General features: G+C 50.0%; 1 protein-coding gene across 2 annotated transcripts in view; it reads left to right on the forward strand.

The window, feature by feature from the left end:
* Positions 1–12,879, forward strand: part of LOXHD1 (lipoxygenase homology domains 1) — a 108,677-nt gene that overhangs the window by 59,520 nt on the left and 36,278 nt on the right. For both annotated transcript variants that reach the window (XM_036323669.1, XM_036323670.1), the window contains exons 23-30: positions 377–481; positions 1,558–1,686; positions 2,807–2,971; positions 6,136–6,317; positions 7,273–7,389; positions 8,082–8,244; positions 11,269–11,423; positions 12,657–12,866. In XM_036323669.1, the coding sequence (XP_036179562.1) occupies positions 377–481; positions 1,558–1,686; positions 2,807–2,971; positions 6,136–6,317; positions 7,273–7,389; positions 8,082–8,244; positions 11,269–11,423; positions 12,657–12,866 (1,226 nt within the window). The remainder of the gene's footprint in view (positions 1–376; positions 482–1,557; positions 1,687–2,806; positions 2,972–6,135; positions 6,318–7,272; positions 7,390–8,081; positions 8,245–11,268; positions 11,424–12,656; positions 12,867–12,879) is intronic.

The raw sequence follows: 12,879 nt of genomic DNA on the forward strand, positions 1-12,879 counted from the left end.
ACTTTCAAGAGTTCTGTGGTGTTTGTGCTCCCTTCCTTGCAACTCAGATTCCCAAAAGTCTTCTAAACCTGGAGGAGTCAGACTAAGGTTTCTGGATGATGAGCCTCTGACCCTCACAGTCACCCAAGTCTCCCCTAAGCATCCTACAACTCTATTGGTTGAGGGCTTCCAGTGTGAGTTGGAGGTAAGGGAGACCTCATCTCTGCTTTCAGGATGTTTCCAGACTAAAGGCAACTGCAGAGCAACACATCCTGCAAGCACAGTGCTTCATAGGAATGGTCAACATGAACATAGAAACACATTCAGTATGTTTCTCTCTCCTTCCTGCAGGGGAGGAGCCATCTGCCACTCACTTCTCCACACTCCTCCCCTGCAGATAAATCTACCACATTCCAAGTGACCATAAAGACTGGGGACAAGAAGAATGCAGGCACAGATGCCAATGTCTTCATCACGCTCTTTGGTACACAAGACGACACTGGTAAGAAAACGGTGCAGGTCTGAGGTTCACCCACATTATCCCCAGAGAGACTGGAAGACTCAGCAGAATGTTCCAAGGAAATCCTGGTTGTCCCTCGCTCCCACCCTCTCTTTTAAAAAAAATCCCTTTTAAGAATCCCCCTTTATCATTTTATTGTATTTTACCATGGGAAGAACACTTAGCATGAGATCTATCCTCTTAAACTTTGTATGTGCAATACATTATTGTTGGCTATAGGTATGTGTTGTATGGCAGATCTCTAGAATTTATTAATCTCACTAATCTGAAAAGTTATCCCTGTTGATTAATAATTCCCCATCCACCCCTTTTGACATTTGAGGAAACCAAACCTCAGAAAATTAAACCATTTGCCCAAAGTCGCCCAGATGTTAAGTGGCAAAGCCAGGCATTGGACAAGGTCTGTCTGTTAAGAGTCTGTGAATATCAGACTTTCTACCTGGAGAGGGCTCAGAGCTGGGACTTACAGGGGTAAAGGAACTTGAAGACAATGTGGTACATGCTTAGGCCAGAGGGGATGGTGATGATATTGAGACCACCTCAGATTTCAGACTGATGCCACAGCCAAGGTCCCAGGACAGATTGCATATGTGAGATGGTTGGTGGGGGGCATTGGAAGCCATGCCTTCCACATGCCTCACCCTTCAGGGGAGCCCCTGTTTCCCCAGGGAACATGGGGAAGGTGGCTTTCTCACTGGCTTCCCCCCAGGTGTAGAGACGTGAGCGGTATGGAAGGAGAGCAGCCATTGACTTAGGGCCTCACCACTTTCTCCTGGGTGATCTCAGATAAGGCACCTGGCCTGTGGGTGTGTCTCCTTTTCTTTAAATACAAACTGGAAGCAAACATACATACCTCAGAGGGTTATTGGGAAGCTCAATAAAGAGATACCCACCAAAATAAAATATTCCAAAGGTGCCCAGTGGGTGGTACTTGCACAGTCTAAAGCTGATGAAAATTCAAAAGTTGGTCATTATGAGGAAAGACTAAAAGGGTTGGGCAGACTAGATTTGAAAGGTCTCAGGGCCAGCCAATCATGTTGAGGTCATTTGGTTGACAGGAATGGCCCTCCTGAAATCCTCCAAGACCAATAGCAACCCGTTTGAGAGGGACAGCATCGATGTCTTCACAGTGGAAGCGCTGGACCTGGGAGATCTATGGAGAGTCAGGATCGGCCATGACAACTCAGGTCTGGCTTCCCTCCCTCTGCTCCCTGCTATGAACTTAGGGACCACAGACAGGTCCCAGTGTGTGTCTGGGAAAGAATCAGGGGGAAATTTGGATGTTATCTGCCTTTTATAATTACACAGCTTCCTAAATCCTTGCAGCCCAGTGGAACCCTGGCTGCATGCAGGATTCTGATCTAATTGGTCTGGGGTGGGGTCTGGACACTGATGATTTAAAATACTTTCCTTAAACCTCCAACCCCAGTAATTTTAATGTGCAGTCAGATTTGAGAATCCCTGATCTAGCTCAGTGGCTCTGAAATTTGAGTGTGTATCAGAACCACCTGGAAGACTTATTAAAACACAGATTTCTAAGTCCTATCCCCAGAGTCTTTGAATCAGCATGTCTGGGTAGGGTCCAAGGGTTCATATTTCTCACATCTGATGCTGAGGCTGCTGGTCTGGGGACCCCACTCTGAGAACCACCGATCTAGCCAATTCTTTCTAGAAGCCGCTGACACTACTAGTAAAGCATGTGCCCAAGTTTGTTCTTTCTCAGTAAAATTGGACTCATTTACTTGGTCTTCAAACCATGTCTTCTAAGCCCACAGAAGGAGGCCCTCCTCTTAGCACCTGGGGCTGAGGGGCTGGGTTCTCGGTTTGGCTGCTATGGCCTTTGTTAAGCCTGAGCACTCCTTTTCCCAGGAAGAAACATTGATCTTCACTGATTTCCCTTCTCTTTGTGAATCACAAACTGAGGCTAGGGAGCTGCCATGGGGTGAAATTAACACAGTCTCTTTCTGGCACCTCTGGGTTCCTTGTTTGGAATGCCTTCCACCCTGGACAGTGTCCTTGCTTCCCTCCCCTCAGACTCTGCCCTCCTGTCATCTCTTCTCCATGCTCCTTTGCTCTTGCTAATGCCACTGACAGCAGCCCGGGGTGTGATCCAGCGTCAGCTGGGTACGTGTTTTTACAGGCATCATTTTAGCAATGCTCTGCGCGAAAGGGATGACCCGTTCATGGTGGAGCTGTAGGCGTCAGCCATTGAGTAGAGAAGGACGCGTGGAGTCCCTGACATTACCGATAGGAACCCACCATATCGAAGTCCTTGATCGGTTCTGTGTCTCCTCTCCCTCCCTCCAGGCAAGGCTCCAGGCTGGTTTGTAGAGTGGGTAGAGGTGGACGCCCCATCTCTTGGAAAGTCCATGACGTTCCCCTGCGGCCTCTGGCTAGACAAGAATGAAGAAGACGGTGCCATCGTCAGGGACCTCTTCCACGAGGAGCTTCAGACGAGGCTGTACACGCCATGTAGGAACCACACACAGCAAGTCTGGCCCTGTTTCCAGATCCCATCACCCACCCTCGCAACTCAGTTCCAACCCCTCCTCCAGTGTCCACTCTGGGCCAGGCTGACCTGGGAGACTGGGTCTCTAGCTCCTTTTCCAAACTCTCTGGGTCCTGTGAAGGCTGTGGGCTGAGCCCTGGACCCAGGAAAGAAAATATGGGACTTATTCCAAACTCCACCCCAAACTGGCTGGTGAGAACAGGTAGAGAGCCTGACCTTTCCCCATCTGCCAAAACAGAGATATTAGAGCAGGGTGGTTGTAAGACCCCAAAAGGAAGAATGATAAAGGTCTAACTGTGAGTTATTGTCATCAGCCCCATCACCCGTCCCCATTCCAGTCATTACATGCTGGAGAGGCACCACTATAAGATTTTATCCTGATTGGGGACAAATAAAAGAGAAGGTAAATGTAATTTCTTTTACCACTAAAGGAAGAGAGGAAGGGAAATAATTGGGTGAAGTTTTGACATTTTGCTCCTCTATCATCATCAGAAAGTATGTATTAAATGTTTCTATGCATATAGGTAAATACTAGGTACTGGAACTCAAACTGAAGTCAACCATACTATTAAAAACTGTCTGAATATTCTAAAATCTGAACTAAACCCAGAGAGTATAATTTTTTAAATCAAATAATTAGCTGTATTAAAATATTTCCCTCCACGCAACTCATACTTAGTATAAATCAGTTAACAAAAAAATTTTTAAAAAATCTTTTGCCTACAGCAATTAAACTGGCAATGGTCAGATCGTCAAAATGCTTCCCAGTCTAAAGCCTAAAATAAAGTGACATTTTCTTCAAGTAAAGTCCCTGCATATACAAAGCAAATTCTAGGTCCAGCCTCTGCCCCAGGACTGGCCTGCAGCCTAGACAGACACACCGCCAGGCAGATGCACACAGCTGGCGGCAGCATTGGGTGGGAGCCTTCAGGACAGAAGTGCTCACTCCTCCCTTTGAGCCTAGGACAGGCCTTGCTCTTTACAGAAAAGAAAAAAAGAAGAATTTGTATGGCCTGACCTTGAATACATTCAGTTCGAGCCTAATATTAAAATTGAGCCATCTGCCCTTTGTCCTGCATTCACATTTGTCAAAAAGGGGAAAAAAGGGCAGGACTTGACTTACAGACCAATGAGCTGTGGAGGCCCCTTCAAAGTGCAGCTCTCCCCAGGTGGGGACACAAGGAGGAGTCTGCTGCCCAGAACCCACTGCCCTGATAGGGAATGTCCTGGGGCCCAAAGCCAGGAGCTCCAGGGGCTGGGAGGCCGTGGCTCAGGAATGGTGGGAACAGGGCCCAGGCATCCTCATCGGGGCCTGGAAGGACCCAGGGCGGTTCATCAAGGCTGCCAATACACGTGAAACCACACGGTAGAGGCATATCAATGAAGAAGGGAGCTGTTGTCATGCCTGACCTCATAGGCTTCAGGGGGAGGTGGGACACAGCCCGGAGCCTGGAATGTCAGCATCGTGCCATGTCAGGGCTGGGAGAAACCTCAGTTTTCAACCTATGTTCTGAGGATCCCAGGTGTTGAAGGGGTGTCTGAGGGCAGCTGGTGGAAGGAGGGGGCTGAGAAGGGACAGTCCTCCGCCCCCCAATTCATGCCATCCAGAGAAGCGCCTTAGCTTTAAAAAGTCAAGTGTTTTTTTTCTGAATATTCTTGATAAATATATTTATACAAATTCTGCAGTTAAGGAAGCTGAAAGCCACATATCTATCTAGTTAAACCCCCTCATTTTCTAGGCAAGGAAACTGAGGCCCAAAGAAGCATAACCACTTGCCCAAGGACACACAGCAACGCAGTGGCAGAACTAGAAACCAGGAAGCGAATTGAAGCCCAGGCCCAGGAAAATGGGTGGAGGGTGGGCTGTTCCTGCCAGACATTTTCCAGAGATTTTCCCACTGCCACCTAGTCTCAGGGAAGCTCAAACCCATTGCCAGCTTCTCTGCTCAAGGCCTCACAAGCCGTAGGCTATGGTAAAGCCCAAGAGAACTAAGAAGGGGGACCCCATGCTGCAGAGAGAGAGCACCTCCATTATTGCCTGGGGGCCTGGAAGAGCTGGGACATGTTTCCCCTTAACCCACTGTCCAGGCCCTCATGGGACCAGCGGTGTCCTGCTTAGGCTGCTCCTCCCCGTGGCTTGTGGGTAGGCATCAGTACTCACTCCAGTTCATGACAATAGCACCCATAGAGGTTGGCTGCACAGGATTTGGGGTCGGACATTTCTGGGTTCAAGTTCAAGTTCCACCACTGACCGGCCATATGGTGACCTGGGAGTAGTTGCTTCACCTCCCTGGGCCTTGGTTTTCTCATTTGTAAAATTCAGTACAACAATACCTACTCCACAGGGTCACTCTGAAGGTGACATGAGATAAGGAATATAAAATGCTTAATACTTACTCAGCGAACGATAATGATTACTATTAAAAATATTATTACTATAGTTTCACAGCAAGGTAACCATGACAATAAATGAAAAGCAAATTCTTCCTCTGGAGAAGGCTGTGCCACCTGTGAGGAGGTGACTTCTAAAGCGACTCCTTTCAAGGTCAAGATCATAGGATAGGGTACATTTCCTCTTGAACTCTTCTCTGGGTTTTCAATGTGACCCATAGTAAACATACATATTTGTACACAAACTAGAGGCCCAGTGCACAGATTTGTGTACCGGTGGGGTTCCTTGGTCTGTCAGCTATCCGACATCCCCAAGGGGTCCTGGATTGCAAGATGGTGCAGGCCAGGCTGAGGGACCCCATCGGTGCATGATCAGGCTGGGAAGGGACCGCAGAAGGGCTCCAGGGCATATCCGGCCCATCTTGCCCAGTCCCAATTGGCCGGACCCCAGCAGCAAGCTAACCTACTGGTCGGAGCGTCTGCCCCCTGGTGGTCAGTGTGTATCATGGAACAGTTGAACAGTCGAACACTTAGCATATTAGGCTTTTATTATATTGGATGTGAAAAATTAAAATGCCACCAAAACAATGTTACGTCACTGTAAAATAGCACATGAAGGTCAGGTCCCTGGGCAGCAGCATCTCCTGGGAGGTGGTCTGGGGCAGTGGTGCTGTGAAGAACTTGACCTTGCCTATGTTTGTTTTCTATTCTCACTTTCCCTCTGGCTTTCCCCTAGTTGTCCCTTACGAGATCACCATCTACACCAGCGATGTCTTTGCCGCCGGGACAAATGCCAACGTCTTCATTGTCATTTATGGCTGCGATGGCCTGTGCACCGAGCAGAGGAACCTGTGCACCAACAAGCGGGAGCAGAAGATGTTCTTTGAGAGGAAGTCTGCCTCCCGCTTCATTATGGAGGTATGTGGGCTCAGCAGGCTCGGGGAGCCAGGCCTGGGGGGTGAGGTGGGCCCAGAAGACCAGCAAGTAGATGGAGCCCTGCACTCAGAGGCAGGCATGTCTGACGGGCTGCTGTTAGAGAGAAAGATGGGCAGCTCATCAACCTCTCTTGGTGTCAATACATCCAAGAATCTGGGAGAAGGGTGAGCCTTGCCCTATCCCTCAGAACTGGTGTCAGGATCAAAGGCTTTGGGTTGGGGCGCCAGGTGGCAATTGGGGGGGGGGGGGGGAGAGTGTCTGTAGGATGCTGTAAGAACCTATCAGGAAGACATCTGACTTTCTGGTGGTGGTCAGGGGGCTTCCCTGAGGAAGTGATCCTTGAGCTAAGACCTGAATGATGAGGTAGAGCAGACACTGATTTATGTAAAGAAGAGGAAAGGGAGGGGCAGGGAAAGCATGTGCAAGGGCCCTGTGGCAAGAAAATGTAAAATCTAAGGGACTGGAATTTGAGGGATATAGAAGATGAATGACTAAAGGGGGAGGGGAATCTTGGGGAGCCAAGGAGAAGGTCAGGCTGGCAAGACAGGGCATGGGTAGAACCAGAACTCACCTTCTGATACCCAAGTCAAGTCCTCAGGCAGGAAATGAGCTGCTACAATGATAAGAAATGACAGGCAAGGAGATGGGCTCCACCATGAAAAGAGGGGGCAGCCTCCCAGAGGTTGACTGGATGAAGGTGATTGAACTGAGACTAGGCTGCTTTTAAGTGGGGCGGGGGTAAGGGAAGCATGAACAGGGCATGTGTAGAGGAGAGTGGGGGCTGGTTTGGGGTGGGCAGTGGGGATGTACTGGGGGAAAGTGAGTCCTGGAAGTTCAAAAGAACTCAAGGCTGGTGCCCTGGGAGGCAGGATTTTGCTTGGGTTGTACTTTCTTGGACCTGTCAGCCAACATCTGGTGCGTTTTCTCCTTTCCAAAGCTAGAAGACGTGGGGGAAGTCATTGAAAAAATCCGGATTGGCCATGATAACACAGGCATAAATCCTGGGTGGCACTGTTCCTATGTGGAAATCCGCAGGCTCCTCCCAGATAAAGATGTGAGTTTCTGATTGATCTGTCCTGCTGTTTGTTGTTGTTTTTTTCCCTTTCCAGAAGAGATTCCAGGAAGATTCATTATAAGAGCCTGCAGCCTTATTAAGTTAAGATAAACTCTTCTGAAAAAAATTCCCTCAGTTCACTTCGAGTGCAGAAACTAGCTGAAGTCCCAGGTGGAATCTTTTAGAAATTGCTTTAGGCGTCAAGGAGGAGGGTCTGGGCAGCCAGTCTCTGCTCCCCATCCCAAGGTCATGCATTACTGAGTGACCAAGACTGCCCTTCCTGCCGCTCAAGGTCAACCCACAGACAGAAATCCACCCGAACAACTTGGAAAAGATTCTGAAACGACAGAATTCTAAACCCAGGAGGCAATCGTAGCTATGGATAGGAGTGACTTGGTAGAAATTTAAAAATACACACCCCTCCCCTTACCCTTTGAATCTGAGTCTCCGGGATGGGGTTCAGATATTTATTTTTCAGGGACTCTGGGAGCTCCAACCTTCAAGAACCAACCACTGATGTGGTTGTGTAAGACTCGATCTGCTGGAATTGGGCAGGGCTGTGGCTTTTGCATTATCTATGGGCCTCCAGGACCCTTGTCTTTGGTCCCCATGAGTGTTGACATGCTGATGAACCCCTGAAGTGGGCAGTTTCCTCAGTAAGTGCTAATTTTTCTCTTTCCTCCTCATCCCAGGGTACAGAGACGGTGACTTTCGCTTGTGATCGATGGCTTGCCACCTCGGAGGATGACAAGAAGACCATTCGAGAACTGGTTCCTTTTGACATCTTCACTGAGAAATACATGGCAGATGGGTCCTTAAGGCAAATCTACAAGGAAGTAGAGGAGCCATTGGACAGTAAGTGTGGTGTCATCACCCTCATCACCTCCCTTGTAGGGCACCTGCCCTGTGCCAGGCAGAGCCTTTGCACCCAGGAGGAAGAGTCTATTATTACTTTCATTCAATGGAGGGGGCAACTGATGCTCACAGAGGTTACATAACTGCCAACGTTCCCACAGCTAATAAATGGCAGGTCTATTCTTCAAAGTCTCACTGCAGGGTTTGTACTCAAATCCTTTCCTGGTGATGATACATCCAGATGTGTGTTCTCCTGTGCCTGCATTATCCTGGTCCTGTTCTCTCTTTTCTCTTGGTTTATTTGGCTACAATCTGTGGGGCTGGTCCCCTCTGCTCTTGCTGGATCCAGGTGTTCCCATCAAGGATGAACCCTGAAACATCTTGGAGTCATCCGTAACTGGGGCTGTTGTGTATTTGTTCTCAGGGGCTGGGTGCAGCTCCAGAGCGTCCAACGTCATGGGATTCTCTTCTGCTGTGCCAGTTAACTGGGCCCATTCCTACGGCTGTGGTTTTCTCTGTAGGATTTGCACCAGCCGGATCACATTCTATTCTTCTTCCATTGCTGTAGTACCACCATTTTCTTGTTCTTTCCCTACCTTTCTGAATGCTATTTTCCTTTCTCATGCCATGTGGCATTGCTCCAGGCTCAGTCCTCAGCTTTGTATGCTCCTTTCTTTCTACACTGTGTGACTGTGAGTGAACACACACACACACACACACACACACACACATGCTCACACATACCCATTCTTCCTGGTCCACATGGGTGGAGTCATACCTCTGTTTGGACCAGTGATGCCATTGTCCATGTCCACCCCCATGTTGTTCACCGCTGGTCAGCTGTGTCAAAAATCAACCTCACCTGCAAAAAACAGGCTTTCCTCCACTGATCACATACAAAAGAATACTGTATTTTATCTTTGATACAAGATCAGAGATGCTCCAAAACCTTGGAAATCCAGCTTATGTTTGTTGCACTGCCTTCTTGAAAAAAAAAAAAAAACTGGAATAAAATTCAAGATTACAGACCCCATATGGAACCAGAAGGATATAAAATAGCTCTAACATTTCCTTTCATCCGAGTTGCCACTGCCTAGTGATTGTTTTTGCATCTGGGGGATAATTCCCTTTTGTACTTGCACCCAGAGGACACTCTGGGGAGCTGTCGCACTGGCCCCTTGGGTTGCTCTGTTTTAATAGCATGTCGCAAACCTACTCTGTGCTTGGTTGTGTTTCTAGGGAAACTTCTTTCCACTGAGAGCTGTGCTGCCTGGGTGGGAATGGGAGGGAGGAGGATCCAGAAATAGCCAGATTTGACTGCACAGCCGCATTGCTCAATACTCAGAAGTGGAATCCGTTTTCCTAATTCCCAAAAGACTGGCTGGAGCAGTGGGGGTGGAAGAGGAGAGCAAGAGGGCATTTAGTCACAGTTCCTGGTGACATGGCACCCCACTCTGGGGCAAGGGCTCCTAGAAAATGTCCTGCCTGGGTGTGGAGCAGGGCTGGATGCACAGCCAGGAAACAAATGGAGAGAAAAATTGGGGTGGAGAAGGGGGAGGGGAGGAGAGTCAACTGTTATGTTTAAACTGTGACAAAATCCCTGCTGTGACTCATGTCAGTATTAACCAGACAAGCTTGGGTAACGCTGACTTTTAAACACCAAAGAGAAGATTTTATTTGTGATGCAACACATGAAATGCTGAGCAGGTTCTGCACTGAGCTGAGTGGGGTGGGCATGGGGGGCAGGGTGACTAGTCCTGGTTCCTGCCCCTGAGGGAGGCAGGCCTCCGAGAGCCATTCTCACAGTGCACCTGCGAGGTTTGGAGAGCAGAGTGCTGGGTGTGACTATGCAGACAGGGCAGGTGGGTGGGGAGAAGTTGGAAAAAAGGGTGCAAGGGGGATGATCTCAGGTTTGGGTGTGAGATTGTGACTGTGTTCTAGTCTAGGGGGGTGTGTCCCCTAGGTCAGCAGTTGCCAACCGGTGGTCCGTGGACCACTGGTGGTCCGTGAGGTCTGAAAGGTTGGCGACCACTGCCCTAGGTGACAGAGGTGTGAACCCAGAGCACAGGAGGACACTGGGTTGGAGATATGGACTCATGGACCTCATGGAAGTCAGCACCCAGGGCTTGCAGGGTGAGAGCCGAGGGCAGCAGATAGGACCAGGTGACAGTGTCATGGGCACGGAGGCAGAAGATCAGGAGCCATATGCTGCTCAAGAGGGAGCAGCCAGAGAGGTTGGAGGGGAGCAGGGGAGAAAGTGCCGTGGAATGCTGGGAAAATGAAGGAACCTAGGAGCCATGCGTGGGCATGTATGCATCCATAGCCATGCTATGAGCAATTCACAGCACCTTCCTTTTCTAAATTTAATTAAACGTGGCTCTGCGCCCATTTGCAAGGTTGGTAAGAAAGTCCATCTCACTCCCTGCACAGAGGGGGATCCCCTTCCAAGGGTCTTATAAGAATCCTGAGGCTACAGACTACGAAGCGCACATAGGCAGGCAGTTCCCGAGTCTTCCCCCGAGAAGCCGTAGAGGGTGGACGGTTTGAGGGGTGCTGGGAGAAGCCTCCATCCTTTGAGTCTTTTTTTTTTAATCTTTACCCGAGGATATTTTCCATTGATTTTCAGAGAGAGTGGAAGAGAGAGGGAAAGACAGAAAGAAATATCGATGTGAGAGAAACACATTGATTGGCTGCCTCCTGCAGGCGCACCACCAGGGCACCTGCTAGGGAGGAGCCTGCAACCGAGGTACATGCCCTCGACCAGCGCAGGCTGACACTATCCACTGAGCCAAACCGGGTAGGGCCATCTTTTGAGTCTTAGAGACCACCTTTGTCAGATCAGATGGGCAACTTCCCTCTGGTGAATCCACGCGGAATTGAGCAGATAATAGGAAAACACTAACTCCCTCTTGAGCCCTGTGCCAGATGCCTGAACCTCCAGTTCCCTCAAACCTAAAGTGACGCCATCTTTTTTTTCCCTTTGTCCATCCCTCTGTCTGTTTTTCTGTCCATGTGCCGGCCCAGTTGTGCTGTACTCGGTGCAGATCTTCACAGGAAATGTTCCCGGGGCAGGAACGGACGCCAAGGTCTACATCACCATCTATGGAGACCTGGGCGACACCGGGGAGCGGTACCTCGGCAAGTCGGAGAACCGCACCAACAAGTTTGAGAGAGGGACGGTAGGAGGGCCCACGAAGTCGACCCCCTTCCCTTCTCCTCCTCAGATAACATCCCACACATGAAACTGCCATAGTTATTGCCCTGTTCCCCAAGCGCTAAACACCGGATGGCTCCAAATTTTCCACTGTAACAATTATCCTGCAACAGACATCCTTGCTCACCTGAGAAAGTGTCCCCCCAGGAAGTGGAATAAGGTGTGCTCATTGTTGCTCCAATGCACTCAGTCCCTAGCCAGTGCCCCAAGGCCTGCGCGAGTCCACACTTGCTCTCAGCCATGCATATTCACCTGCAATTCCTCAGCCCGAAGACTGGCCTGCCCTGGCTGCCTGGATGGCCCAGCCCCCCATCTTCATCTTAATGCCACCACCTGGAGAGTCTTCCCAGCCCTGCCTCCAGCCCTACCACAGGTGGTCACTTCCACCACCTGGGCTGTCCCAGGGAGGAATCCTGTAGTATTTAGCTCTGGGCTCCGGACTACACTCAGCACAGTGACTCAGCACATTTTTCAGAAGAAAAGTGCGTGTCACTCGAGGTTACCTGTCCCTCCTCCTCCTCCTCAGGCTCCTACCTGCCACGTTCAATTTGTGTTCTGACTGCACTTTACTCAAGGCCAAGAACTCCACATCTCACTGAACAATCCCCAAAGAATCCAATTACCCGAGTGTAATGTCACTTTACTGAAGGCATAATCAGGTGCACAGAGAAAGGCTTTATGTCACACCCTACACAAACCTTCCTGAACCCCCACTCGAGATGATGTCCCCCGCACTCTCCTCAGCCTTGCCTCCACCAGAGCCTGCACCCTAAAGGCTGGCCCTCCACTGCCTCCCAGCTTCCCCATGGAAATTTCAGGCCGCTCCCATCATTCAGAAGGACTAGACCTCGTCCTCAGCTCTTACCCTCCAGCCTCCAACCTGAATTCATGCTGATACTCAACTAAGGACGCCCAGTTACCAGGACATCCCACCCCACTCACACAGCTCATCGGGTCCATCTTCCAAACACCCACAGGGATTTCCCCAAAGGACCTGGACTGCAGAACAGGGCCACATGCAAGCGAGGCCTTGGGATACCAAACTCTCCGGGTTAGAGATTTGGGCCTGGAGGGCTCCCCAGCTGGGAAGGTCTGCTTAGCTCGACGACTGGGGGGTGTGGAAGGTGCTGGATGGACGGGGTTGGAGTGGAGGGAGGTGGGGAACCCCCACCCAAGCCCCCACATCTGGACTCCCCAGGCCGACACCTTCATCATCGAGGCAGCTGATTTGGGCGTCATCTACAAGATTAAGCTCCGCCATGACAACACCAAGTGGTTCGCGGACTGGTATGTGGAGAAGGTGGATATCTGGAACGACACCAATGAGGACGAGTTCCTGTTCCTGTGCGGGCGCTGGCTGTCCCTGAAGAAGGAGGACGGGCGACTAGAGAGGCTCTTTTATGAGAAGGTGCGGGAAAGGC

Source organism: Myotis myotis, unplaced genomic scaffold (genome assembly GCF_014108235.1).
Source record: "Myotis myotis isolate mMyoMyo1 unplaced genomic scaffold, mMyoMyo1.p scaffold_m19_p_9, whole genome shotgun sequence".
Classification (NCBI taxonomy): domain Eukaryota; kingdom Metazoa; phylum Chordata; class Mammalia; order Chiroptera; family Vespertilionidae; genus Myotis; species Myotis myotis.